A 27,658-nucleotide genomic window follows, 5' to 3' on the forward strand; every position below is an offset into this window, starting at 1 on the left:
AAGATGTCAAATCTGTCGATTGAAAATGTCAACAAATAAAAGAAAACGTAAACAAAGAATGAATGTAAAAAGAGAACAAGTTGACATCCTAACTGCCAAAAATTAAAAAAAAATTATGTTGGCTTAACCTTAATCAGTGAATTCTGAGTCAGTACTAGACTCAAAGTCCAAGTCAATATTAGGCTTTATTATGTTCACGCTTCGTAATATGCCGTTTAAACTCCGCGTTACCTTACAAGTGACACAAAGAACGTTGTGCGTTTGTTTTTAATGATACCCTTGGTAAATTTTGGCAATAACATTTTGCCGCGATACCTGTGTGGAGTTTTTTAATTTCACCATTAGCTTTATAACAATAATTTAAATGAAAGTTTTAACGACGCATAGGCAAGTTTATCAAAATGAACAATGGATTCGACGAATGGGTACGTTTCGAATAGTTATTATGGGGTCAAAATCCGATTTTATTATCTGTTTTTCGATATAAGGGTGGCTATATGGAAGCCAAAATGACCAAATTGGAGGAGCAATTCAGTGCCGCCAGTGATCCTTTTCGAAAATCCAATCTCTTTAGTGGTATCTCAATATACGTCAACGGCTTGACAGATCCATCCTCTGATGAATTGAAGCGCATAATGATGGTGCATGGCGGGACCTACCATCATTATCAACGGTCTCACACAACCTATATAATCGCATCAAATTTGCCAGATGTTAAGGTGCGGAACATGAATACCAGCAAGATTATCAGTCCTCAGTGGGTGTTGGATTGTTTGAAAGATCAAAAAATTGTCGACTACACCAGGTATTTGTTGTACACAAATCAAAAAACATCACAGCCATCAATCAGTTTTGCCATGAAAAAGAAGGAAGAGTCAAAAGTGGAGGGTATAAGTGCGACAGATTCTAAATCGTCGGAACCCTCAAATTCTCTCGAATTTGCTTTAAAGGAGTTGAATGCAACGCTCAAAAACAGTATGTCAACAACTGCCATAGTCCCCGAGGAGTCCCATGAGAATTCAAGCTATAGCAACTCTTCTATGCTAAATAACAGCAAAGCAAAACAATCCTCTGCAACTACTTCTGGAGTTGCACTTACAGCAGTAGATCCCAAGTTTTTGTCGGAATTTTTCAACAACTCTCGCCTTCATCATATTGCAACATTGGGGGCTGGTTTCAAGCAATACATAAGTGATTTGCGTGATCAAGCTGTGGAGAGAGATTTCCCAGCCAGAAAATTGTTGAAGGAAAAATTGATAGAGAGGAACGTGCCAGAGGTATCAGAATCCCAAAAATCGTCATACGTAATGCACATTGATATGGACTGCTTCTTTGTTTCGGTGGGCTTGAGGAAAAATCCACATCTCCGTGGTCATCCAGTAGCAGTAACACATTCCAAAGGTAAGGTCATGCTTTAAATGACGGTGGTCAAGCCTAAGTTATAGCTAGTGTTTTGTAGGAGGTTCATCTGCGTCTGAAGTTCCTGTACACCCCAACGCCGATCGCAAACTCGAAATGGAACTATTTGCTAAACGTTTCGAACAGCATTTACACAACAACATACTTTCGGATAAAGTACGTGGAGGCTTTGAAAACAAAATGTCATTGTCGGAAATAGCCTCGGCCTCATATGAGGCACGCGCCAAGGGTATACATAATGGCATGTTTGTGGGACAAGCTTTAAAGCTATGTCCAGAGTTAAAAACTATACAATACGACTTTGAAGGGTATAGAGAAGTAGCTTTCACACTCTACAATACAATAGCCCAATATACGCTAAATATAGAGGCAGTGAGTTGTGATGAAATGTTTGTAGATCTAACAGATGTTTTGGAAGAATTGAAAGTAGAGCCTATGGAATTTGTTAGGGCTGTGAGAGAAGAAATAAGAGAAAAGACCCAATGTCCTTGCTCGGCGGGTGTGGGAGCTAACAAGTAAGCGCATTTTCAATAACAGTTATTAAGTTTAGACCAATAATAGCATCGTTTTTCAGACTACAAGCCCGTATGGCCACCAAGAAGGCTAAACCAGACGGTCAATACCATTTGCAAAGTGAAAACGTCGAGTCGTATATGGCTGAAATCCCTATTAAAGAGTTACCTGGCGTAGGCAGCAGTACAGCCTACACATTAAATGATGCCAAATTAGTTACTTGCGGAGATTTGCAGAAGGTATCCCTGGCCCGCATTCAGATGTTGGTGGGGAAAAAATTTGGTGAAACCTTGTATCAGTTTTGCCGGGGACTTGATCAAAGAGGCCTAACCTACGGCCAAATAAGAAAATCTGTCTCAGCAGAAGTAAACTATGGCATTCGTTTCAAAACATACGCCGAATTAGAGACTTTTTTGAAACAACTATGCGAAGAGGTTCACAGGCGTCTGCTCAACATAAAAAGAAAGACCAAATGTATCACGTTAAAGTTAATGGTACGAGCAGAAGAGGCTCCGGTCGAGACCTCCAAATTTATGGGTCATGGTGTTTGCGACCACATTACAAAATCTGTTTCGCTACCCGAGTTTAGCAATGATTTGGAAATTATTACTAAGCATATTCTTAACACAATGAAAGCTTTGGCATTACCGCCACATGAGCTTAGGGGTATTGGCATACAACTTTCTAAATTGGATGATCCCTCGATAGAGCAGGAAAAGCCCAAAGAAAACATAATCAAGAACATGTTTTCAAAAGTAAAGGAAAGACAAAAGCAAAATCAGACCACTTCAAAGGTAAATATCGATGAAGTACCTGACCTGAATGTACCAAATGATTCAGCTAATGAACAAGAGAAGCCACAAGAAAACAATATAAAAAATATGTTTTCCAAAATAAAAGAAAAACAAAATCATGAAATGGCAAATATAGTTTCCGAAGAATGTAAAGAATTTTCGGTTAACGAATCTGCGCCATCAAAATGCCCTGAACCTAAAAAATCAATGGCGGCCAGTCGAGGCCGTCCAAAAGCTGCTGGCAGCTCGAAGGATAGCTCAAAGTCTAAGCAAAATGTTATGAGCATGTTGCAAAATGCAGCTGCTAAGAGAAAGGTCCAGGAAAATCTCAATTCAACAGATTCCCTCTTTCCCTCTGATATTGATCCAGAAGTATTTAATGCCTTGCCTTTAGACATTAAAGAGGAGATACTAAGGGAAAGAAGAATTCAAAGAAAAACGGTTGTGGAGCCACCTGCCAAAAAAGACAAACCCATTCCAGCGTCCAACAACATAAGCGTATTGAATGAGAGTGACTTTTTGCCTTCCACGTCCAAAGCAGCGCATCAAAAACGTGAAACTAAGAAACAAAAAGGTTTTCCAGAATCTTCTAATGATGTTCAGCCAACGCCGCAAGTGGATCCAGAATTCTTAGCAGCCTTACCTCCAGACTTAAGAATGGAAATAGAACAACAAATAAAAATTCAAAAACAGTTTCAAGATCCAGATCAAAGCTATCGTCCTTTGACACCTCCGCCCATGGAAAATAATAATGACTCGGTCAATTGCAAAACCAACTCGATTAGTTCGGACAATATTTTCACTCAAACCAATGGCAAAGAATTACTTTTGCTTTGGGTTCAAAGTAGCGATGTTCCTGAAAATTATGACATTGAATTGTTATGCTCTAGTGCCTGCGAATTGATTAGGATCAATGAGTTGGACATCCTGTACGAATCTCTGTTGTATTTGGGACGCTTAATAAATCAACAGCGATCTAGCAGCGAATATTGTCCCTGGCATTTGGCATTTAAGGTAATAATGGAAACTGTACAAAAGGAGATGTCTGTTGTAAATAACGGAAAAACATTGTACATGGGAGTCAAAATGAAATGTGATAAGTGCAGCGTTTAAGCTTAATCACAGAGTTTAAGGGTAAACTAATAAATGAATGTACCTTGTTTTCTTAATTTAAAATTGACCAACGTTGTTATAAATTGCTTATTCTTCATTTACTCGGATACACCTTTCACTTGATACCAATATTGGCTGGTTTGGGCACTTCTCTCCCAGGAGGAGCTTTTTGCCTCCTATGTGTTTCAAAGTCAAACTACAAAAACTGACTTCAGACTCGTCTTCCTGGTTTAAATATTAGGGGATGCTAAAAATCGAATAAAATTTACTTTATGCCCCCTGTAAAGTGCCTCTTTGTCCATTTTCTTTAGGAGGAAAAAGGAGATTTGAGGATTTTCCCTATACTCGTAAACGAAATGAAGGTTGCCACAAAAATATTCTTTATGTATTGGGTTGCCCAAAAAGGTAATTGCGGATTTTTCATATAGTCGGCGTTGACAATTTTTTTCATAGCTTGTGACTCTGTAATTGCATTCTTTCTTCTGTCAGTTATCAGCTGTTACTTTTAGCTTGCTTTAGCTTGTGACTCTGTAATTGCATTCTTTCTTCTGTCAGTTATCAGCTGTTACTTTTAGCTTGCTTTAGAAAAAAAGTATATTTGATTAAAGTTCATTCTAAGTTTTATGAAAAATGCATTTACTTTCTTTTAAAAAATCCGCAATTACTTTTTGGGCAACCCAATACTTTACTTTAATTGGCTATGACAGAACATTTGTTCCACTAGCCGAACGTAGAATAGCGTTACAAGTGCCTCGATCTAAAGCGCTCATTCTAAAATCTCTGACACCATGTTTCGAGGTGTCTCCCACCACTTGATCTTTTCTTCGGGCTTTTGGTCTTCCCGGTTTACGTGCACAACCGTGTTTGCCTTCCAAAGACTTCTTTGTTGGAGCTTCTTCATCCATTCTGACAACACGACATAGCCAACGCAGCCGTTGTATTTTGATGCGTGTAACTATGCTATCGTCGTCATATAGCTCGTGGTTTATACCACGCCTATATTTTCCATTAACGCAAACTGGTCCTGTAAGGGACGAGTCCTCTTGGACAAGATAATGGTCCAACTAGAGGGCTTTACCTTAGTTTTTAATAAATTAAATTAAATTTTATTTTATTTTAATTTTATTCCTGGACTAGAATAAGGCAGTACTGCACTGTATTCGTCCTAGGATTTCGCTAGCTGCGGTAGTCTTAAAGTCTTCCCGAGTCTAAGCGAATATTTTGGTTTTATATTGTATGTTATTATATATTTTTGTTAGGCCTTTCGAGTAAAACAAGCGTGTTTTAAGTTTAAACAACTTTATTGTCCCACAGTCTGACAAGAATGATGATTTTTATCGACATGTACATAGCTTTTAAGACTTTCACAGAATCACTCTAACCATCTAGAGTGGAAACAAAATCTATGTTCGAAAGAATTACAAAAACAATTATTCTTAACTATCGAAATCTTGAGCAAAAGAGCGTTCATTAGATTACAATTATCTTGAGTCTTGACAAAAGAGAGTAATTATATGTTATGCAAAACAAGATAGGGTGAGACAGCAATAGTTACCGATTATCTAGAGCGTAACATTATCACATTGTAACATTGTAATTTTATAAGAGATTAACATAACACAAAAGAGTAGGTATCCTAATTGTTTATTTTTAACATTGAGATATTATGCAGTTAAGTTGTTGGTGACCTTAACATGTTTGTAAATGCTGGGCTGTTACAACCTCCCCCTCAGTTGCATCAATCGCCACGATGATGTAACTGAATATTATTAAATATTTTTGGCTAAACGCGCAGACCTCCTCGGTGCTGGTGATGGCTCTTTTCTACAATGGGTTTCTTGTTGGTTACCATGTTGTCCCTGCTGCTGCTGAAGTTTCTTTTCGGTTTGTTGTTGACTATTTTGGTCATGTTGTTGTTTATGTGGCTGACGATGCTGCTCGTGTTGTTGCTGTTTGTGATGATAACGATGCTGCTCGTGTTGTTGTTTATGTTGTACATGGCTTTCTTTGGAAGGGCGACCTCGTTTACGTTTTGGATAAACAGGATCCATATCTTCGCCTTCGTATGGTATTAAAGCAGACGAATGTACTGTTGCTACTGGTAGATTAGGTTCATTAATAGCCGCAATACTATAGCAATTGGAACCTTTCTTTGCAATAATTACATACGGCCCATCTCTTTTGGGAACGAACTTAGAGGTTATGCTATCTTTAGCTTTGCTTAATATATGAGTTTCTGCCAAAACTTTACATCCGACTTGAAAGTCTGGCTGACTTTTACGCTTGAGATCCACTACCCTCTTATTTTTGTCCTGCATTTTAATTTGAGTTTCATTGGCGATCTCCAAAGTATCGGCTAGTTTCAATAAATATGGTGTGATTTGTGGGACAAAGTTTTCAGCCTTTACGATGGCCCTAAAGTCATAATGCACTTCCGTTGGCGTTCGAAGCTCTCTTCCGAAAGTAAGATACGCTGCTGTTTGTCCCGTACTGTCGCACTTTGCAGTATTCATTGCAAATCTTATTGCTGGTAGCATTATACTCCATTTTTTATGGTCTGTACCTACGCATATGGAAAGTTGCGCTTTCAAATCGCGATTTTTCCTTTCCACGGGATTTGATTGCGGATGATAAATTGGGGTAAAAGTTTGTTTAATTCCCAAACAAAATGTTAGTTTCTGCATTAATGCCGATATAAATTGAGTGCCATTGTCTGTGTGTATTCTACGAGGGACCCCATATCTCAAAACCACTTCGTTTAACAAAGTTATAGCACAATTTTCTGCAGTGGCATCCTTAAGAGCAAATAACTCCACCCATCTACTGCATATGTCTTCTACGATTAATATCCACTGATAACCCTCTATTGTCCTTGGCAAGGGTCCAAAGAGGTCCACTGCAATTATCTCAAAACGCTTGTTAGTGGATATTGTTTGTAATAATCCGGACGGTTTCATGTTTGAAGGCTTATAACGCTTACATTCTTCGCATGATTTCACATAGTTCCCAATATCGTTTCTTATCCCTGGCCAATAAAATAGTGCTGTTATTCGGCTAGTAGTTTTATCTTTTCCGTAATGGCCAGATATAGCATCCTTATGGTATTTATATAAAATTTCATCACGAAGTGATTTTGGAAGGACCAACTGTCCGTTCTCTGAATCTTGTTCACAACAATATCTATACAGTACACCGTCAAGCATCATATATCCACGATTTGTATGTCTAAGTACATTCTCGTCATCCTTTTCGAATGATGTAATAATTTGCCTTAGATCATCATCTTCAAGCTGCGCTTGACGAAAGTCTTCAAGTCCTTTTCGCGGTAAGTCAATATCTATAGCATTACATTCACAGGATTCGATGCATACTTCGTGAGAACATGGTGGTCTGGATAACGTATCCGCTATGACATTCTGTCTTCCGGGAGTATAGTTAATTGTAAAATTGTAACTTTGTAATAGCAAGGACCATCTAGCTAAACGGCCCGTTGGGGATTTTAAGGAGAATAGCCACTTCAGCGGCTGATGATCTGTCAAGATAGAAACCTCAGATCCTTCTATATAACCGCGAAATTTCTGAACTGCCCACACGACAGCTAAAGCTTCGCGCTCTGTGGTGGAATAGTTTCGCTCCGCTGGTAAGAGAAGGCGGCTGGCATATTCAATTGGGTGTTGTTCGTCCTCTTTCTCCCCCTGAAGTAGAACAGCCCCGATCGCATAATTGCTTGCATCTGTCCTTAAGAAAAACGGCTGATTCTCTTTTACTTGTTGCAAAATTGGTGGTGATGAAAGCAGTCTTTTTAGCTTTTCGAACGATTTATTTTCCTCTTCGGACCATTTCCATACAGCAAGCTTCTTTGTTAAATTCGATAATGGCTTTGATATTTTGGCAAAATCAGGTATGAACCTTCTGAACCAGGAACATGTTTGCAAGAAAGACATAAGCTGTTTAACATTTTTAGGAATTGGTCTATTCAGGATTGCCGATGACTTTTCAGGATCTATTTTTATACCACCTTGTGTTAAAATGTGGCCCAAGTATTTGACTTCCGGCTTAGCGAAAAAACATTTATCCTTGTTAAGGTGAAATCCAATAAATTTGAGCTTTTTAAATACCATGTCCAGGTCTTTGATGTGGGAAGCAAAATTTTGCGAACATATTATAATGTCGTCCAAATAGGCCAGAATTAATATGCTTGGGAGACTAGAACGAAATTTATCGATTATCCTTTGAAAGGTTGCGGGCGCATTTTTAAGGCCGAAAGGCATTCTATTAAAAGCAAAAATGCCGAAAGGAGTAGTAAAAGCCGTTTTCAACTTATCGTCTTCTGACATTCGTATTTGCCAATAACCTGATTTTAAATCGAGGGTTGACATAAAGGGTGTTGTTTTTGCTGCGTGTAAAAGGTCCTCCATACGTGGCAAAGGATATGTATCTGTAACTGTAATTGCGTTTAGTTTTCGGTAATCGACGCAAAATCGAATGGAACCATCCTTTTTCGGTATAAGAACGACGGGAAAAGCCCAAGGTGATTCAACCTCTTCAATTATACCCTTTGTCAACATGGAATTTATTTCCATCTTCAACTTTTCCTTCATAGCCGGTGAAATTCTATATGGCGGATTTGATATGGGTGTATGACCACCCGTGTTGATTTTGTGCGTAATACCATTAATGGGCGAGCTAATATTTTCAAATATATCCTCATGGGATGTCAAGAAAGATAAAAGCTCCCGTTTCTGGGATTCTACCAAATACGAATTTTCGTCCTCACAAATATTAAAATCGAGGGAATTCAGTTCAAATGCCAATGGACTCCAAGACTCTGAATCTTTGCGAGTTTTCTTCAAAGGAGGAAATAAATCAGCTGATTGAGGCATTTCAAACCCGTTTGGCAGTGAGTCTTCAAAAATTTTAAATAAGCCCCCAGGTGAGTAATTTTCGGGCTTTGAGTACAACTCACCCAATGGTGGGTTTTCTTTACAATTCGACTCAAACCATGACATGAAATCTTGCAAATTTGAAGATGATTTTGGTTGTGCATCTTCTATGTGGGCTTGGCTAACTGCGATACCTTTGACATTGACCGTTTTCGTTTTAAATTTGAAAAAATCTTTTGGCTCGTCCTTAAAATACCAGACCCTTTGGGCTAAATCCATTACAATGCCAGCCTGCTCTAGAAAATCAATGCCCAAAAGTGTCCTATTGCACCTGGCATTTGGAAGACAGATAAACCTTATACGTTTTAGACGTTTTCCTATTATTATATCCACAATTGTAGAACAGACAACTTCTTTTCGAGCAGCTCCATCTGCCAAGGTTATTTCTGCGAATACTTTCTGGAATTTGACTTCTTTCTCGACAAGTTTTTGAAACAAGTAGTACCCTGCCACACTGGTTCTCGCTGCCGTGTCCAAATAAGCTTCGCCATTCAAGCCGTTTACATTAATTTCAACAGTGGGCACGTCGTGGCCTACGAGGGTTGTCTGTATGCTATTGAAATCAAGCGTTTTTGGACTTTCTAAGATGTTACGGTTATTACAAGTTGGACAATTGGATCTGTAATATCCCACAGCGCCGCATCCGTAACAGTTAATTTTATTTTCTTCGGGTTTCCCCCTTTTCTCTATTTCAATGCGTTTGTAACACACATCTGCTGTATGGTTTTTCTTTCTGCAGTAAGAGCAGCGTATTTGTGGTTTTTCTGAGGAACTAAACGTTTTGTTACCTTCAGTTTTATTTTCATTTATTGACAGTTCAATATCTCGAGCTTTGTATAGAAGTTCTTGGAAAGTCTTGACGCTTTCGCGAGGAATTTTCTCTCGGATTTGAATACTAATTTGTGAAAAAATCATGTTTATAATAGTGCTCTCTGGAAGTCTTTCTTTTAACTGAGCGAAAAGGCTTCTCTTTCTACACACGAAACTATCAGTCGACTCATAAGGTCTTTGTTTATCCTGAAATATTTCAGAGTAGATCCTCCAATCTGGTTTTGGCGGTGAAAAAGCATCGCGTAATAATGCTATGGCATCTGAAAAGGTTCCGGCTTCAAACTTGACGCCTTGCCACCAAGAGGATGCGTAACCTTCGAGTAGCAATGGAAGGCTAAGAAGAGCCATGGAATCTGACATATTTTCTGCCTCTTTGTACACCAAGATCGTAGCAATAAAATCTTCGACTTTTGCTGTGCTTCGACCACCATTGAAACGTGCGCTGCAAGAGCTAAAAGTAGATCGACTTTCTTGACGGACAGAATTTCCTAATAGATGGGAAAATTGGCTTTCTGAAAGGCTCACAGTAACGGGGACGGAATTTGAATTGGATCTAGATTGATTTGGAACAGGGTTACTTTGCATAGGAGCAGGATTTTGTTTTCTAGTAGATGGTGCATTAGAAGGGGTTTGAGGAGTATTTGGAACGGTCGAAGAAGTGCTTGTGCCTCCAGCAAGTGCTTGCTCTGGAATCGGGCCTACAGCATTTATTGAGTTCATTGTAGTTCTTGGCATACCTCAAGCGATGAAATTCGTTTTATTATTTTATCGTAATTAGAGCCACACGTTCTCTAGCAACTATTTGCTACCATAGGCAAACGTAGTACTAACAACAATTATAGGCAGATCACAGAGGTCCAATTTAACAACAACAACACCTATTGATCACTGATGGAGCAATTTCAAAACAACAACAACACATATGATTTACCGTTGCTTATGAGTCCAATATATGATGACCAATAAATCCACGTGAAGCAAAATTGAAGCCTCGATGGTTTAAATTTTCGATTTGATTTGAAAAGTTATTTTTTCCAAAATTTTCCGTTGGGCGCCAATTGTAAGGGACGAGTCCTCTTGGACAAGATAATGGTCCAACTAGAGGGCTTTACCTTAGTTTTTAATAAATTAAATTAAATTTTATTTTATTTTAATTTTATTCCTGGACTAGAATAAGGCAGTACTGCACTGTATTCGTCCTAGGATTTCGCTAGCTGCGGTAGTCTTAAAGTCTTCCCGAGTCTAAGCGAATATTTTGGTTTTATATTGTATGTTATTATATATTTTTGTTAGGCCTTTCGAGTAAAACAAGCGTGTTTTAAGTTTAAACAACTTTATTGTCCCACAGTCTGACAAGAATGATGATTTTTATCGACATGTACATAGCTTTTAAGACTTTCACAGAATCACTCTAACCATCTAGAGTGGAAACAAAATCTATGTTCGAAAGAATTACAAAAACAATTATTCTTAACTATCGAAATCTTGAGCAAAAGAGCGTTCATTAGATTACAATTATCTTGAGTCTTGACAAAAGAGAGTAATTATATGTTATGCAAAACAAGATAGGGTGAGACAGCAATAGTTACCGATTATCTAGAGCGTAACATTATCACATTGTAACATTGTAATTTTATAAGAGATTAACATAACACAAAAGAGTAGGTATCCTAATTGTTTATTTTTAACATTGAGATATTATGCAGTTAAGTTGTTGGTGACCTTAACATGTTTGTAAATGCTGGGCTGTTACAGTCCATATATTTTGCGAAGAATCTTTTTCTCAAATACTCCAAGCACTACCTCATCTGCTTTCACAAGTACCCATGCTTCAGAACCATATAACAACGCGGGTAGTATCAGTGTCTTGTATAGTGTAATCTTCGTCTGTCGAGAGGTGGACTTGTTTCTAAACAGCTTAGTGAATACAAAGTAGCAATTGTTTGTCAATATTATTCCATATATATTTTTCGAAGAGTCTATCTTTCAAATAATCCAAGCACTGCATCGTCTGCTTGCACAAGTACCCGTGCCTCAGAACTATATAACGGGTAGTATCAGTGTCTTGTATAGTGTAATCGTCGTCTGTCGAGAGGTGACCTTGATTCTAAACTGCTTACTTAATACAAAGTAACAATCCCAAGGCAGCCGGTTGTACGTACCGGATTGACCCGATGAAATTCTTCATCGGCAAGGGCTGCCGTCTCAGTGTACAACACACTGCTACAACAACAACAACAACAACAACATTTGTTTGCCAGTATTATTCTTCGCTTTACCTAAAAATCGGTGTCCTTCGTTTCGGTTACGGCGGTGCCGAGGTAGATAAAGTTTCTGACTATTTCAAAGTTGCAGTTTTAAACTTTCTCCATTTTCTTTATCTGCTCGGTTGCACAAGACGTTTTGGGAGTTGAAACCAACAACTTATCTCCATTTACTGCCAAACCCACTTTCACTGACTCTCTTTCGATTCTCTCAAAGGCAGCAGTTACGACTTCCGGTGACCGACCTATGATATCTTTTATGTACTTATCGGAAAAAATGATAAATACTGAAAGCGTACCAACCAAGGTACCAACAAATAAATGTGTTGCCTATTTTCAACGTATGTTGGCAACACTTCTTTCACTTCAAATAACATCTGGTTTTGTTTACTTTCGCCCTGCTAGTTTTTAACTCACGGAAAGAAAACATGAAATCAATGGACGCGTAGTACGGGAAGTGTAATGTTGTAAATTCAGCGTTTAACGGGAAATTGAACATATAGCTGCCTTCCAAGGATTTCGGTTGGTAATAATTAAATTTATGTTACGAAGAGAAAATTATACAAAAAAAAACAGCGCCGGCTCGCTCATGTACGACTGGTCGAAGGTGATACAAATGTCCATCAGCTCATATACAACAATTGGAAACTTCCAAGGGATATGTTAGGTGTACTCAGATCATATTGCCAAATATATTTGTTTTGAATTATTAAGGAGTTTCAGTGCGTGTGTGTATTAACATATGAAACTATTCCAAATTTTGAGAATGAAGTGGCTTGAATAAATCCAAGGATGTTTAACAAAATGGGCCGAGTGCAGTTTACTGGCCCCTCACCGATTCCTCTGAAAATTACATATATTGTACAGTTTGGCGAGCTGATTTCAACGATATGTAAAAATTTCCTGGGGACGGACCTGGATCTTGAGAAATAGGCATCGAAAGGGTCAGTCAAAACTATTGAATATCTCTTAGGTTTTCCATGCGATTTTTAGAAATTTGACATCTGGATGGTAAAGAGAGTTTTAATTAAAAAACTTTTGGTTTTTTCCCACTGTTGGACATATGGAGGAGAAGAAAATCTTAAATCCGGCCGAATGCCGTCAAATTTATCAATCTCTGGATGGCAAAGAGAGTTTTTAAAAGACTTTTGACTTTTTCTCACTGTTGGGCATATGGAGTAGGAAAAAATGTAAATTTCGTTATTAAAAAGTTATGTTGGTGTATTTTTATTTTTGTTATAAGTTAGTGAGGTGACTTGTACATCAAATGAAAGCTTAGTGATCCGACTGAACAACAGCAAGGCAGCAGGAGCCGACGGGTTACCCGCTGAACTATTTAGGCCGGAGGCGACACGCTGATAAGGCGTATGCATCAGTTTATCAGCGCAAACCGGCCAGAAGAACGCATACCCGATGATTGGAACCTCAGCATACTATGTCCCGTACACAAGAAAGGAGACAAGGCGGAATGTGCCCATCGCCTACTAGATACTCCCGAGCGTACTGTGTGAAAGATTTAAACTTAAAGTCAATGAGATAATTGAGCCCTATCAGTGCGGCTTTCGACCTGGTAAATCCACCCTGGACCGGATATTCACACTGCGCCAAATCCTGGAAAAGACCCGAGAAGGACAAATCAATACCTACTATCCCTTTGTTGACGACAAAGCCGCTTTCAATACTCCTTTACTATCGAATGTATTTCAAGCCATGTCTGAGTTTGGTATCCGTGCAAAATTAATAACACTCTGCAGGATGACACTTGCTGATACGCGTTCCTCAGTAAGAATAGGAAAGAATCTCTCCGAACCATTTTATACCAAACGACGTTTCAGACAAGGAGACAACCTATTGTGTGATCTCTTCTATGTCCTGCTGGAGAAGATTATGCGAGATGCAGATGTGAATAGATATGGCACACTAATCTCAAGAGAACCCATGCTATAGCTGTGAGCACCACACAGGCCTGAACATTGAGCTCCAATTTGTGTGGTGTTCATTGCTGTCATGAAATGCTTAGCTACGAGCTACCGGACGCGTCCACAGGTTGCGGATAGTGGAATACTCCATACGGAGTAGCTGCAACGGCAGTCGCAGACAATCAGCGATATCGAGCTGAAAGTCTCAGTGAGAGGTCGGGCGGCACCGGCTCTTACACAAATAGTGAGGGTCTACGATGCCCGATATGACAGGCGAATTATTGGCGCCTGTAAATAAGCATGAGTACTTGTGAAGGCAGATGAGGCAGTGCTTGGAGTATTTGAGAGAAGGATTCTTTGTAAAATATATGGATCAGTTTGCGTTAATGGAGAATATAGGCGACGTATGAATCACGAGCTGTATGAGCTATATGACGACGATAGTATTGTTACACTTGCTCCGCGGTGGATATCCCCTCCCAGCGCTGGCGACACTTCTAAGGTATTTACATTTGGTAATCTGTCGTGTAAGTTGTAGTAGTGTAGTGCCTTGTACACTGAGGCGGCAGCCCCTGCCACTGAAGGACTCAATTGTGTCTATCTGACATTTACAACCGGCTGCCATGGGATTGGTTGTTGCTGTATGCCGTGGCGGGATAACTTAGATCCGAATGTTGGCACAGACCCACAGACTGATTCTTATCGCTCAAGTTTGGATGGCACTATCCCTAATATATAACGTGAATGCAGTCCTGAGCCTCATGACACTAGACACCTATTTAGATTCCCGGCGAAACAATCAAATCTGACTGCAGAGACTCTATGGACTAAATATTTACGCTGATATTCACAAAACTGAATTTAGATTTGAAATAGGTTTATTTTATACACTTTCTTTATAGAACTGTCAAACAAACCCATTTTAATGCTTCATAGAGTTTTTTGAATACGGCCGTTATACTTATATATGTTAACGTAAATGTAGTCCATTAGTCAAATAAGGATTTTTTTGTAGCAGTGTGTTTTACACTGAGGCGGCAGCCCTAGCCGATGGAGAACTCCATCGGGTCAATCCGGTACGTATAATCGGCTGCCATCGGATTGTCTTATAAGGTCTTGGGGCTTGGCTAATGTTTGAGCAAATAAATAAATACTCCACGTACATACATTACTAAAATTTCATTTGTAGAACCGTAGCAAGCCCATTTATCAACAAATACTTAAATGTTTGAGAAACCCGGATTTCATTTAATCCAAGTCACGATCGCCCGACTTAGTTGTTTATGTTGTAGGCAACGGATATAAGAAAGTCGAAATTTGTTTCTTTTTTATTGGGTTGCCCAAAAAGTAATTGCGGATTTTTAAAAAGAAAGTAAATGCATTTTTAATAAAACTTAGAATGAACTTTAATCAAATATACTTTTTTTACCCTTTCTTTCTAAAGCAAGCTAAAAGTAACAGCTGATAACTGACAGAAGAAAGAATGCAATTACAGAGTCACAAGCTGTGAAAAAATTTGTCAACGCCGACTATATGAAAAATTCGCAATTACTTTTTGGGCAACCCAATATATGCATTTTTTCTTATACTGATTTATTGCCTATAAGAAACAAGTTTCTTATATTGTTATATGATTTTTATACCCACCACCATAGGATAGGGGGTATATTCATTTAGTCATTCCGTTTGCTACACATCGAAATATCAATTTCCGACCCCACAAAGTATATATATTCTTGATCAGCGTAAAAATCTAAGACGATTTAACGATGTCCGTGTGTCTGGCCGTCCGTCTGTTGTAATCACTCTACAGCCTTCAAAAGTCGAGATATTGAGCTGAAATTGAAACAGTGAGAGTAGTTCTAGACCCCAAATATTGTTCAGATAGTCATATTTAGATATAGCTGCCATATAGACCAATCTGCCGATAAAGGGTCTGAAGGCAATAAAAGCTTTATTTATTACCCAATTTCGCTAAAATATTAAACATTGAGTTGCATTAAGCCTCCCGATATTTGACCCAAATATGGTTCAGATCTGACTATATTTACATATAGCTGCCATAAAGGGTCTGAACCCCATAAAAGCTTTAGTTTTTAAAAGATTTCGCCGAAGTTTGAAACAGTGAGTAGTTTTAGGCCTTCCAACATCGGACCCAAATATAGCTTAAATCGGGCTATATTTAGATATAGCTGTCATATAGACCGATCTGCTGATAAGGGAACTGAAGCCCATAAAAGCTTTATTTATTGGCCCATTGCGCTAAAAATTGAAACAGTGAGTTGTTTTGAGCCTCCCGATATCCGACCTAAATATGGTTCAGATCGGACTATATTTAGATATAGCTGTCATATAGACCGATCTGCCGATAAAGGGTCTGAAGCCCATAAAAGGTTTAGTTTTTAACCACTTTTTTTAAGACTTCCGACATCCAACTCAAATATGGCTTAGATCGGGCTTTATTTATATGTAGCAGCCATATAGACCGATCTCCCGATAAAGGGTCTGAAGCCCATAAAAGCTTTATTTATTGGCCGATTGCGCTAAAATTTGAAACAGTAAGTTATTTTGAGCCTCCCGATATCCGAACTAAATATGGTTCAGATTGGACCATATTTAGATATAGCTGCTGTATAGATCGATCTGCCGATAAAGAACTTGAAGCCCATAAAAGCTATATCATCCGATTTCATTGAAATTTGAAATAGTGAGTTGTTTTAAGGCTCTCGACATCTGACCCAAATATGAGTCAGATCAGACTATATAGATATAGCTGTCATATATATAGACCGATCTTCCAATTTAGGGTCCTAATCCCATAAAAAAAAACAGATTTATTGTCTGAAAATGTTACTTGTATATGAGTTCTCGGAACCGGAATAAAATATGATCGAGACCAGCCCCTATTAAGATATAACTACATATATAGTAGTGGAGTTATAATAAAATAGAATTACTATTATATCCTTGTTTAATTTGGTCCATATCGGTCCAGATTTGGTTAAAGATGCCATATAGAACGATCTCTCGATTTATATTAATCACTGTGCGCTCTTCTCTAACGGATAATTTTTATTTTTGACGCCCAGGCCGAGGCTTTGATATTATAATGCCGGTTTCTTTGTAATTATTAATTACGCGCTGGACAGAAGAATACGTTCTTCCAACTGTTCCACCAATATTTCTAAAGCCTTGTCCTTCTTTCCACAATTTAATAATTATTTTTCTTTTATATATGCATATTTCCTTTCCTTTATTTCCCATGTTTCCAAATTTATTAATTAAAAAAAACACGTGTAACCATCACTTGTAAACATAATGAACTGAAACTGTTCAAAAATAAGAACAAGCTTCATACAAAGTAACGGTACTTTCGAAGTAAACAAAGTGAACGCAGACTTTTTGGTTGTCATAATTTCTTCTTATGGGCAAAAGTACCGTTAGAACAAAAAAAGCAAAAGCAAACTTGTATTTTTGTTTTCTAATTTAAGAAATATAAAGAAACAACATATATAACAAAACTTAACTTTATTGATTTTTTTATGTTGTTTTTTAATCATTAAAAAAGAAATTGTCACATGAACGCAGACTTTATGGACTATGTGTATATCAAATCATTTTGCAATGTAGGATCTAAGAAAAGAGATGATGTTATGAAAAAAAAAATTTTTAACTTTTTTTCCTTATATAAAACCCAAGATATTATTATACCTAAGGCCAGATATAGTTATACATATAGCATACATTTTTGGATATAATTGCGTATAGCAGATATAATTATATCTGGTCCCATTTCCAATTATATACACTACCAGATATAATTATATACAGCATCAGAAATAATTATTTATAGTTGGTTATGGTAGATCTATTTGGATCTGATTAGATCTAATTTTAGCTGATCCCAGATATCTTTGGATCTGACCAGATCAATTGTTTTTACTCCGGTTATCAGCTTTTGCTGCAATTTTGAAATATTTTTAACTAAATCCATCACTTACCTGCTTAACTTACATCCACATCTCTGAATACGTTAGAAAGGCATATTAAAAACGAATGTTTTTATCAGTGTGTATGTGTGTGTATGTAAACACACAAAACCTGCCCAGATAACTCTATTGATCATAAATCGGCAAAACAATAATCAATGTGAAAAAAACACTTCAATCACGAAAGTTAGTTATCAGCAGGGGTGAATAAGTGCATTTAAGCAAAAAATTGAAGTTTGTGCTCTATTGTTGGATGTTTTTTCCATGACAAAATTTAATAAATTTAATTAAGACCATGTTTTTGTTTTCCAATCAGCAAAAATACACATGAGAACAAAACATAGTAGAGCAAAAAAACGAAACAATTCTTATAAAGCATAGCAAAAAAAGACAATAAAACTCAAATATCGAAGAAACTCATAGCGAAACGTTAACAAAAACCATCGTCGGTGGTATTGTTGTTAGTAAGTTGTGTGCCTCTCTCTAGGTGGGTAGGAGGTAGCCATCTCACATCGTCTTCCTAAGATACGTGAGTTGTACAATTGACAAGCGTCGCTGTACGAAATGAAACAAAAGAAAACCAAATGAAACAAAACACACCTTCGGGTGCCTAAAAATAATGTTGGGTATTTTTTAAGCTTTGATTTTTCTTTATTGCCTCTTGCTCGTTTCAGTCGTGTGCTGGCATTGTTTGTGGCCACCACGGTATTCCAGCCTTGTTTAAGTGCCTGCTGTCGGCGTCAAGTCAACAAAAAACTACAGTGTTAACAAAGGGTTTGCTCCCACCCATCCTCCATACAAGTGTCCCTCTTCGGCTGCAACCATGAGTCTATTTATATCGCTAACCAGTCTATTGGTGGCAACATATTTTGGAATTTGCCAAGGATCAACAGAAGAGTAAGTACAAATAAATTATAAAGGGGTTAGTTTACACACAAGTTAAACTTGTATACGCAAATATCAATGCATCATCCAACAACCTTCCCTTGTACAACACAGTTTGATATTGGCTTAGCGTTTAATCGCATTATATATGAAATTCATTAACAAATCGTTGAATCTAATGAAAAATAACTACATGGGAATGGAAGCTTAAAAAAGGTGTTTAATTGTGCTGGCTATAAGCCAAGAAACAAGTGCATTTGAATATATTCAAACACCAGTTGACTGCATTTCTTCGAAATGCATTTTATACTGACAAAGAAAAATTCATGTACATATGGTTATGTACTTTCTCCACCTTAACCACACGATGAACGCGATCACAACATACCGGGGTCGTTGACACAATGTTGTTGATATTAATTGATTTGATTTGATAACCCCATTAAAAGAGATACGACGAATCAGCTCTACAGCACATTGATTGGCAATAAAATCAATGATCATGATGGCTTAGTGACTTAGTAGTTGTTTTTTTTTTTTTAAATAAATTAAGGCATAAAACTTAATCTTATGTATAAAAATTTATAAATATCAATTTGTGTTTGTTTGTAGGTTTGTTTGTTTGTGTGTTCCTTATAGACTCAGAAACGGCTGAACCGATTTTCTTGAAATTTTCACTGATGGTGCATAATGATCCCGTGGTGAAAATAGGGTACTACATTTTTTGATATCTGAAGGGGGATCGGATCCTCCCCCTTACCCTAATTTTAAGAAACGCCAGATCTCGGAGATGGGTGGTGCGATTTAAGCGAAATTTTGTGTGCTCCCCACCCCAAAACCTACCAAATATATATTGGGTTGCCCAAAAAGTAATTGCGGATTTTTTAAAAGAAAGTAAATACATTTTTAATAAATCTTAGAATGAACTTTAATCAAATATAATTTTTTACACTTTTTTTCTAAAGCAAGCTAAAAGTAACAGCTGATAACTGACAGAAGAAAGAATGAAATTACAGAGTCACAAGCTGTGAAAAAATTTGTCAACGTCGACTATATGAAAAATCCGCAATTACTTTTTGGGCAACCCAATATAACAATATTAGGAAATACGAAAAGCTAGAATGAAGTAAGAAAATAAAAGGACTCGAATTGTATGGTATCTCAATACTAAATGTTACTAATACAGTGAACCTGAAGTGATGCACATATAAGCGACAGTTTGTCAGCTCTGGAGCAACCAGTTCCAGTACAACTGTAATGTCCTCATTAATCCTTGAGTAAGTGCAATCCATTAAAATATGACCCACGGAGAGAATCTCATCGCAAAAAACACATCTAACTGGATCAGAACCATCATAAGAGTGTCGAGTATTGAAGAAGGCCTTCCCAACTCTGAGCCGGGCGAGAATAATGTAGTAAAATCTGGTAAGACTGCAACAATATCTAGGTTGAGAAGTCGCTGAGTTAACCCTTGCGAAGAAAGTCGTCGACCGTTCCCAGCTGTTGATGTCTCTGATCCTCCTAAGTGCTCTAAAGGGAGCTAAAAGCGCAAAAGGATGACAAGGTGGGTCGGAAAAATGAAGAAAATGCAGAGCCGTCCTAGTAGCCTTATCAGCGAGTTCATTGCCAGTTATGCCCAAATGAGATGGTATCCAAAGAAGAAGTCGGCAAAATTGAAAAAACTGAGTCAAATGTAGCCCTGGAATTATTGCGAATCGCCCTCAGAACACCAAGGTTTTCGGTGCAGACCAATGCCCTGCCTCCGTGGCTCGCTGCATGTGCTAGCGCAGCCGAAACCGCAGCAAACTCGGCGGCAAATATGCCAGTAAAATCCGGTAATCTCGATGCAATCAGAATCTCAAAATCGGACGCCGAAGACTTCCTTATGACCGAAAAACACGTGTGGACCCCATCGAAAAAGCCATCAATGAAATAAGCAACTTCAGGGTCGTGAGCAGCAAACCTCTGCCAAGAGGGCCCGAAACCCCGCAGAGCCGAGTGAGTTCTTCCTATGCGCACTCAAAACTTATATCATACTCAGAAAACAGAATCAATGTTGTCCCAGAAGATCCCATGCAAACCATCGGATGCAAAGGTTATGGAATTTGAACATCATTTTAAAATAGAAAAACATCAGTCATAGAAAAACACCACTTCCAAAATTTCAAGAAAATCGAGTAATAAAAAGGCTCAAAATGTCAAACTGGGAGATCGGTTTATATGGCAGCTATATCAGGTTATATACCGATTTAGACCACACCTAAACCAGTTGTTGGAAGTCATACCAAAACGACATATGAAAAATTGCAACCCTATTAGATAAGAATTGCGCCCTCTAGAAGCTCAAGAAGTCTAATCGGGAGATCGGTTTATATGGCGCCTATATCAGGATATGGACTAATTTAGACCATACTTGAGACACTTGTTGGAAGACAAAATAAAACACTTTATGCAAAAATCCGGCCAAATCGAATAAGAATGGCGACCTTTAGACGCTGAAGAAATCAAGACCCAAGATCGGTGTATATGGCAGCTATATCAGGTTATGGACCGACCATACTTAGCACAGTTGTTGGAAGTCATAACGCAACACGTCATGCAAAATTTCAATCAAATCCGATGTGAATTGCGCTCTCTAGAGGCTCAAGAAGCCAAATCGGGAGATCGGTTTATATGGGTATATTACGTTATGGACTGATTTAGATTATACTTGGTACGGTTTTTAGGAGTCATACCAGAACACACATACAGCCAAATCGGATAAGAATTGTGCCCTCTAGAAGTCAAGACCCAAGGTCGGTTTATATGGCAGCTATATCAGATTATCAACCGATTTGCTACAGTTGTTGAAAGTCACAACAAAACACCACGTGCAAAATTTCAACCAAATCGGATCAAGATCGGTTTATATGGCAGCTTTATCACAACCGACCTACACTAATAAAAAGTATTTGTGCAAAATTTCAAGCGCCTAGCTTTACTCCTTCGAAAGTTAGCGTGCTTTCGACTGACGGACATGGCTAGATCGACTTCAAATGTCATGACGATCAAGAATATATATACTTTATGGGGTCTTAGACGCATATTTCGAGGGGTTACAAACAGAATGACGAAATTAGTATACCCCCCATCTTTGGTGGAGGGTATAAAAAGGAAAAATACATTTTAGGGCCAATCTGCATAAGAAAAATCTTCAATCTTCACTTAAAAAAATTAAAAATATAATAACACGCTAAATTCGATTTTACCTGACTGAAATACACCCATTTAATTGGAGGATGGTTACCAACAGCAAAATGGTTTTGATATACCCTCCAGAATTCTATCCATGACGTTCAGCGTCAAAGCCGGACTTGTGAAACCATGTGCTACGGTGACCGAATTTGTTCATGTTAATGCATAATGTGGGCAAAATTGTACTGCCACAAAAAAATTTAGCAACTAGACGGACTGCTCTTCGGACGTTCCCTTAGCGACCGGGTGTTTGTATTCCATATACAAGTATGTGGTTACAATGGTCTCTGCACAACTTTATTGGTTTGCATTGTTTTGCCGGGCAGCGGACCCCACTTTATAGACGAATCGAAAATTGGATAAAAACTTTATGAATTAGGGAGTTTCTCCGTTTAATCTCTACCTCTCCTGTATTCCATAAACTCCAAATGGCATTGAGACCGTATCATATGTGGACAATTATACGAACATGGCTCTGGACAACCATATTAGGTGTGATGGCTTCAAGGGCCGTGCCTTGGTATGTTGTATTAGAATCGTATTAATAGCGAAAACGCATCTATGATACAATTAGCACATTTACCCCATTAACACATTAACTAAATTTAAAGACAAATCATCAAATCTCCAGCCACACTGTTCTCTCTATCGTCAGCGGAGATGCAAGAAAGAGAATATGAAAGTCAATGCGTACAAATTCCGTCCTATCCTATCCTCTCCTAAAATACTTGGCGTCACAATTTGACAGCCTTTAAAAGTCTCAGCACATGTTACAATCCGATGGCAGCTGGTTGTACGCACCGGATTGACCCGATGAAGTCCTTCATCGGCAAGGGCTGCCGCCTCAGTGTACAACACACTGCTACGTGTCACTGCAATTTCTGACAAGGTCTGGTGTATAAACAAGTCCTCAAATCGTTTACCGGCAGCACTTGGGTGACAAAGAAAACTTGTTGACTACATGCAGCGCATTTGGCCGGTCAGTAAACTATGTAGCGCCAGTGTGGTCTCGCTAGCAGAGCGAGTAAATATCTATTAGCTGCAATAGCAGCCGAACCACCCACCGACCATCCTAATCGCCATCTTGTGGATGGGCATCCACCGCAACAAGATGTTGGATGTGTGTACCGATTGTAACCTGGGACCACATACACATGCCTCCTGTTAAACTCTTCAGCCCATCTATCTCGACTAAGGACCAGATTCCAAGTTCTTGGGTCTGAATACTTAAGAGAACCCAACAGACGAATAGATGAAACACAACACACTGCTACAAAAGTAAGTAGGGAAGTTGTCTTTATTGTAAGCTTTTCGAAACGAAGCCTTTTTCGACGACTGCTCCAAGCAGGCAAGCATAAAAGCTGTTGTTGTTGTTGGAAAAAGAGGGTCTCATTCTTATAGTAAGGGGACCATTATTGATTGCAACTCAATTTTGTATTTTGCAGCTTTGATGGCGAGTGTCCAGAGCGATTTAGCTAGGCAGGTGATGTGTGTCTTGTGGTCCCTGTTTACAAGCGGGTCACAAATCTAGCATGTTGGTATCAGCGCATCCACCGGCAATTGCTTAATAGGCAAGTCGCGATGCTGTCCGAGTGGGATGAATATAATATAAGAAGTGGTTAAACAGTGCTGGAGATATCCCTCCAACCTGGGGAAATGACTATTTGACACTACGATGCTTCGACTTTTTATTTGCAATCCAACATTTCGGGGTTGGCTGGAAGAAAGTATTGTCAATGTGCTCAAAAAAAAGTGGCAGAGACCTCGATAGTTCAAGAGCTACGGTGGCCGCCTTAGGGCACGACTTGAGCATTGGTTAGTACGTGCGATAATAGCGTGCAAATCACGCTATTACAGCATCCGAATGTGAGATGTTTGCCCCCTGTTCCTTAATGTAATGTTTGTGGGAAAATTTCCATCTGAACCCATATTCCCCGTTTAGAAAAGAGAGACCATTTTTTTATATTAATATTCTATCCCTGTACATATCTCCCATCAAATATTCTATAAAGAGTTTGTTCACTAATTTAAAATTCTTTCAATGTCTAACTTTTTTCTTTACAATTTGCAGCTTAATTTATGGCTATGTGTGCCAACAAAGTAAATGTGTGAAGGTTGAATTAAGCGAAAATAACTGGAATACAGCAATTAGCCTGCCGGTATGTCGTATGTTTTGTGGTGATACAATAGGCACATTATGGCCAAAACCCAGTGGAAAAGTTGAAGTAGATCATATGCTATTGCATGTAAATATGGAAAGTATTGACTTCCAAATGCCTCCAAATACCAAACATTTCAAATTGTGGGAAGCCAATCGTGAACGCTTCATGGGTTTACTCCACAATAAGGTACCAAATGCGGATGTTTTCAAAAACGAAGGACATCCTTTAAAGATATTTGTTGAATTGGAGGGAAACGCTGCAGATAAAGAAGAAGTACCTCGTCTGACTTTGGACACAGATGAGAGTTACCGTTTGGAAATTTCAACTTCCGATGCCCATGAGGTGCTTGCCAAGATTACAGCACAAAACTATTTTGGAGCTCGTCATGGTCTTGAGACTCTGAGTCAATTGATTATCTACGATGATATCAGGCGTGAATTGCAAATTCTGGCAAAGGCTTCCATTGAAGATGAACCCTCGTTTAAATGGCGTGGCTTACTCTTGGATACCTCGCGAAACTTCTATACAACCAAAGCCATTAAAAGGACTTTGGGTGAGTATTGTTTGAATATTTGACATTTCTTACAGATTTTAAAATGTTTAACTCTATTCAGATGCAATGGCTATGGTCAAACTTAACACATTCCATTGGCACATAACTGATTCCCACAGTTTTCCATTGGAGGTAAAATCTCAACCGGCACTCTATAAACTGGGAGCCTACTCCCCACGTAAGGTCTACACCCATGAAGAAATTGCCAATATTGTCGAATATGGTCGTGTTCGTGGCATAAGAGTTATGCCCGAATTTGATGCACCCGCCCATGTGGGTGAGGGCTGGCAACACAAGAATATGACTGCTTGTTTCAATGCTCAACCCTGGAAAGATTATTGTGTGGAACCGCCTTGTGGCCAATTGGATCCCACTGTGGATGCCATGTATTCCGTTCTACAGGATATCTATCGAGAAATGTTTGATCTGTTTAATCCTGACGTATTCCACATGGGTGGTGATGAGGTTTCTGTAAGTTGTTGGAACAGCAGCGAGCAAATACGCAATTGGATGACTTCGAAACAAGGTTGGGGCTTACAGGAAAGTGATTTTATACGCCTATGGGGCCATTTTCAAACGGAAGCTTTAAAGCGAGTCGATAAAGTTGCCAACAGTGGGGAAAAAGTTCCCATAACTCTGTGGACAAGTCGCCTTACCGATGTACCCTTTTTGGATGATTATATTGATAAGGAACGCTATATCATTCAAATTTGGACCACTGGTATGGATCCCAAAGTAACGGATATATTGAAACGAGGTTTCCGTATTATCGTCTCCAATTATGATGCTCTCTACTTCGACTGTGGCGGTGCCGGCTGGGTAACAAATGGTAATAATTGGTGTTCTCCCTATATAGGCTGGCAAAAAGTTTATGAGAATAGAATGGAAACCATTGCTGGCGATTATGTGCCACTTGTTTTGGGAGCAGAAGCAGCCATCTGGTCTGAGCAAATAGATGAACATTCTCTGGATCAGCGTTTTTGGCCCCGTGCCAGTGCCATGGCAGAGCGTCTGTGGTCTAATCCAAAAGAGGGCTGGCGCCAAGCTGAAGCACGTCTCTTGGTGCACCGAGAACATTTAGTGGAGAATGGTATTGCCGCTGAAGCCTTACAACCGGAATGGTGTTTACAGAATCAGAATGAATGCCCCATTGATGCCTATACGAGTCAAAGGATGTCATAAAAAGGCGATACTCCTCTCATATATATTTCTTGCTCGGGATGCCATTTGGAATAGCAATGATAATGTTTATATTATATACAGCGTACTCAGTGAACACGAAACTAGTTAAGGCCACCTCTGTAGCATTAAACCACATTTCGGTAATTTAAAAAGACAAAAATAATAAAAAGGGATTTATTCAAAATTTGCTGATATACGACATTGTAACAATTTGTTTAGAATATCTGTTTGTGCTTTGGTTTTTTTGAGGCCACCGTAGCTCAGAGATTAGCATGACTGTCTATGACGCTTGTCGCCTGTGTTCGAATCCTGGGGAGACCATCAGAAAAATTTTCAGCGGTGGAATTCTTCTCTTAATGCTGGCAACATTTGTGAGGTACTATGCCATGTAAAACTTCTCTCCAAAGAGATGTCGCACTGCGTCACGCCGTTCGGACTCGGCTATAAAAAGGAGGCCCTTATCATTGAGCTTAAACTTGAATCGAACTGCACTCATTGATTTGTGAGAAGTTTGCCCCTTATCTTTGAGCTTAAATTTGAATAGGAATGCACTCATATAAAGGGTGATTTTTTTGAGGTTAGGATTTTCATGCATTAGTATTTGACAGATCACGTGGGATTTCAGACATGGTGTCAAAGAGAAAGATGCTCAGTATGCTTTGACATTTCATCATGAATAGACTTACTAACGAGCAACGCTTGCAAATCATTGAATTTTATTACCAAAATCAGTGTTCGGTTCGAAATGTGTTCATTCACCGTAACGTTGCGTCCAACAGCATCTTTGAAAAAAATACGGTCCAATGATTCCACCAGCGTACAAACCACACCAAACAGTGCATTTTTCGGGATGCATGGGCAGTTCTTGAACGGCTTCTGGTTGCTCTTCACTCCAAATGCGGCAATTTTGCTTATTTACGTAGCTATTCAACCAGAAATGAGCCTCATCGCTGAACAAAATTTGTCAAAATTTGAACACATTTCGAACCGAACACTGATTTTGGTAATAAAATTCAATGATTTGCAAGCGTTGCTCGTTAGTAAGTCTATTCATGATGAAATGTCAAAGCATACTGAGCATCTTTCTCTTTGACACCATGTCTGAAATCCCACGTGATCTGTCAAATACTAATGCATGAAAATCCTAACCTCAAAAAAATCACCCTTTATATACATGTGCGAAGTTTGCCCCTGTTCCTTAGTGGAATGTTCATGGGCAAAATTTGTATTTGTAATCACAAATCTTTTAGTCTTGTGGCTGCTGCACATAACAATAGGTCTGTTCGCGTATATTTCCGGTAAAAATTTGCAGGAGAGTAAGAGCAGCCATTTCGGTCTTTTGCTATTTATTATACCTTCCATCATGGGATGAGGGGTATACTAATTTTGTCATTCCGTTTGTAAATGCAAATGCAAATTTTGCCCATGAACATTCCATTCAGCTGATTGCTGTACACTACTTGAATTAATATTTCTTGGATAGAAGGCAAGGCGGATTTATAAGGTGGTCTCACGCGAACAGCTGTTAACAGCCGGCCCGGTATTAAGATGTCCGATTTTTATTTGCATTCTCTTTGTTGTTATCTTCGTTCTCTCGTATATTCTCTGCTCATTTATGCGCACGTGTACACACACACACACAATTTCTTTTTGTGTGTTGGCAAAACGTCGATCAACGTGATGGCAAGATGACGGATTGATCCATATGATTTGTGGTTGTTGTACAAATGAGATCACCTTTAATTGTTTCGCCATGGATAGCAAAGAGCGTAAGATAATCAAGAGAGAGTTTCTGCTTTGTCTTCCCCGTACCGTAAAATAACTCTCGTTAAAGACACAACATTTTTATTGTATTCC

At 38.7% G+C, this 27,658-nt stretch overlaps 2 protein-coding genes across 2 annotated transcripts; both read left to right on the forward strand.

Annotated features, from left to right (window-relative positions):
• The first annotated feature begins 129 nt into the window (after nucleotides 1–129).
• On the forward strand, nucleotides 130–18,612 carry LOC106092125 (DNA repair protein Rev1). Its single transcript, XM_059362502.1, has 5 exons — nucleotides 130–425; nucleotides 489–1,401; nucleotides 1,460–1,934; nucleotides 1,994–3,740; nucleotides 18,460–18,612. The coding sequence occupies exons 1-5, from the start codon at nucleotides 402–404 to the stop codon at nucleotides 18,610–18,612; spliced, it is 3,312 nt and encodes a 1,103-aa protein (XP_059218485.1). The 5' UTR covers nucleotides 130–401.
• On the forward strand, nucleotides 18,598–25,995 carry LOC106095270 (chitooligosaccharidolytic beta-N-acetylglucosaminidase). The gene is made up of 3 exons (XM_059362505.1): nucleotides 18,598–18,682; nucleotides 23,976–24,619; nucleotides 24,681–25,995. Exons 1-3 carry the CDS (start codon nucleotides 18,609–18,611, stop codon nucleotides 25,799–25,801), a joined length of 1,839 nt encoding a protein of 612 aa, XP_059218488.1. The 5' UTR covers nucleotides 18,598–18,608; the 3' UTR covers nucleotides 25,802–25,995.
• Nucleotides 25,996–27,658: the final 1,663 nt, after the last annotated feature.

Source organism: Stomoxys calcitrans, chromosome 1, assembly GCF_963082655.1.
Source record: "Stomoxys calcitrans chromosome 1, idStoCalc2.1, whole genome shotgun sequence".
Classification (NCBI taxonomy): domain Eukaryota; kingdom Metazoa; phylum Arthropoda; class Insecta; order Diptera; family Muscidae; genus Stomoxys; species Stomoxys calcitrans.